This window comes from Morone saxatilis, unplaced genomic scaffold (genome assembly GCF_004916995.1).
Source record: "Morone saxatilis isolate NCDOM2014 unplaced genomic scaffold, NCSU_SB_2.0 Contig24, whole genome shotgun sequence".
Lineage (NCBI taxonomy): Eukaryota > Metazoa > Chordata > Actinopteri > Moronidae > Morone > Morone saxatilis.
In genome coordinates this window covers 17136990-17139233 of record NW_023339807.1, presented here as the reverse complement: position 1 = coordinate 17139233, position 2244 = coordinate 17136990, and the positions used below count along the sequence as shown (strand labels likewise).

Here is a 2244-nt window from a genome sequence, read left to right as displayed (position 1 = left end):
TTCTCAATTAATCGATTGATCATTAAACTATAAAATGTCAGAATATAGCGCGAAAATGCTCTTCATATTTCTCTAAGGATTCTGAGGTGATGTCTTAAAATGTTTAGTTAGTTAGTTTAGCTCAGAGCTCATTTACGTGCTGTATTTGCAGTTCTCAAACAGCTCGAGGAACTGCTGAGCGACATGAAGGCCGACGTCACACGTCTGCCGGCAACCATCGCCAGGATACCCCCTGTCGCTGTGCGGCTGCAAATGTCTGAGAGGAACATCCTCAGCCGACTGGCCAGCCGGGGCCCCGAGGTCACCGCTCAGAACCAATCACAGACTTCACAGCAGATGCAGGTGCCGCGCTGACCAACCACCTTGCACGTTTCCCACTCAGACTGAGGCCAGTCGCTCTCACCTCACCGCCATGTAGCAGACGTCCTTCCTCTCAGCCCCCATGTACAGCACAGTCAGGTTAGTCCTCCTCGTTCTGCACCCATAGCCCATCTCCGGACTCAGAAGAGCATCAGCTGTGCTGCTGGACTTTGATTTGGAAAGACTGGAACTGTAGATGTAGGATGGGAGTGAATGGAAGAGTCACTTCTTTCTGTGGCAGACTAGAGACAAGTCTTTCTCCTCCACTGGGATTCAGATTTAACTCCTATAACCTAAGCACTGTCGAACTGCGGGATGCTCCACTGACCTGTCCTGCTCTGTCTTCACAGCAGGGTCAAACGTGTGTGTGTAACTATATGTAACATGAAAGCTGAAGAAGCAGCATGTTTGGAGTATACTGGTGCTTTGTAGTAATTTTTTGGATTATTAAAGAATTCAAGGGATTTTATTGTGCTCATTTTCACCTTTAGAAAATTGTGAACCTTTTTTTTAAAAAGTTAATCAACTCTAATGTCCTCACATGTATGTGTGTGTGTGTATAGAGAGAGAGTGTGTGTTTTCTGTATGTACTGTATGTATAAAATAGGGCGTATTAATGTGCAACTCTACTGCAGAATGCCCCTGACACTGAGAGACTGTTACTGTCACTTTTCTATCAGTCAGTCACCTCTTTTACCTCCTCCTGCGTCCTTACCGTCCATCCCAAACCTCCACCTCTCTCGTCAGGTGACCCGATCCAGGATCAGCTTCCTGTGCTAACGCCCCAACCAGCACCTCAACATTCCTAACTGCACCACAGATTTGCTCCCTGGATAACCCTACTGCGGACAGGCAGTAGCGCCACAGCTTTTAGGTACATGGGATGGTTTTGAGAACGATGGCAACCCTTAAATTAATTTAATTTCTTATTGTCTATTGTTATGTTGTTTTACATTATATTGAATATTATTATTATGGTTACCACCTTGTTGTTTTTATCATTGCTGTTTGTTTTTATGGACTACAATAAAAAGTCAACAGTTTTTCAAGGTTTTTTTTTAAATAAATATTTTTAGCGTCATGGCTCTGGGGATAGCAATGTCAGCCAGAATGAAATTTATCAACAATAATCTGACTGATTGTGATGAAATTTGGCACAAAGCCCTAAAGGTTGAATCCTACTTACTTTGGTGATCCTCTGGCTATTCCTGTAGCACAGAATCAGCAGCCATTTAAGAGCTATTTTTGTACCATAAAATCAAGCCAGCAGCGAGAGCAAACAAAACAAATCCACGCACTGTTAAAACCTCTTTTTTCCTCAGCAACTTCTCTTATTTTGAATTAGGACTCCAGGGCTAAACTAGCTAGGGAGATTATTGAGGTTAAGAGAGGAAAAGGCGCCGGGTCAGGATCTAACACATTACACACATTTTAGATGACGAAATGTTCAAATATTTAGTCAGCCTGTGATGGCTACACATTTGTACAACTGGAGAATATAAAAATCAATTAGGCCTATAACAATGATGAAAATGGGGAACCATCAGTGATGCCACAGGGAGCCACTGGAGAGGAGCTAAAGGGCAGCTTGTGGTGGATTTCCTACCCCTGCTGTCGCTGCACGATGAGGTTTAGAGTGAAATATCCTGACCACTAACTAACTACTGGATGGATTGCCATGAAAGTTGATTCAGACATTCACACTCCCCAGGTCGAAATATTATCACTTTTCATCTAGTGGCATCATTAGGGCATTAATTAGTTTACGACCTAATATCTGCTAAACAAATTACATTCCCATCAGCCTCTGATGTTTCTGTGTTTAGTGGAAATTAACAAATGTTAGCATGCTAAACTAAGATGGTGCTAAACATCAGCATGTTG

General features: G+C 42.8%; 1 protein-coding gene across 1 annotated transcript in view; it reads left to right on the top strand.

Annotated features, from left to right (window-relative positions):
* Positions 1-824, top strand: part of chd4b (chromodomain helicase DNA binding protein 4b) — a gene marked incomplete at its 5' end in the record, with an annotated part of 14754 nt that extends 13930 nt beyond the window's left edge. Inside the window, 1 exon segment of the mRNA XM_035672562.1 lies at positions 152-824. Coding sequence (XP_035528455.1) covers positions 152-354 — 203 coding nt within the window.
* Positions 825-2244: the final 1420 nt, after the last annotated feature.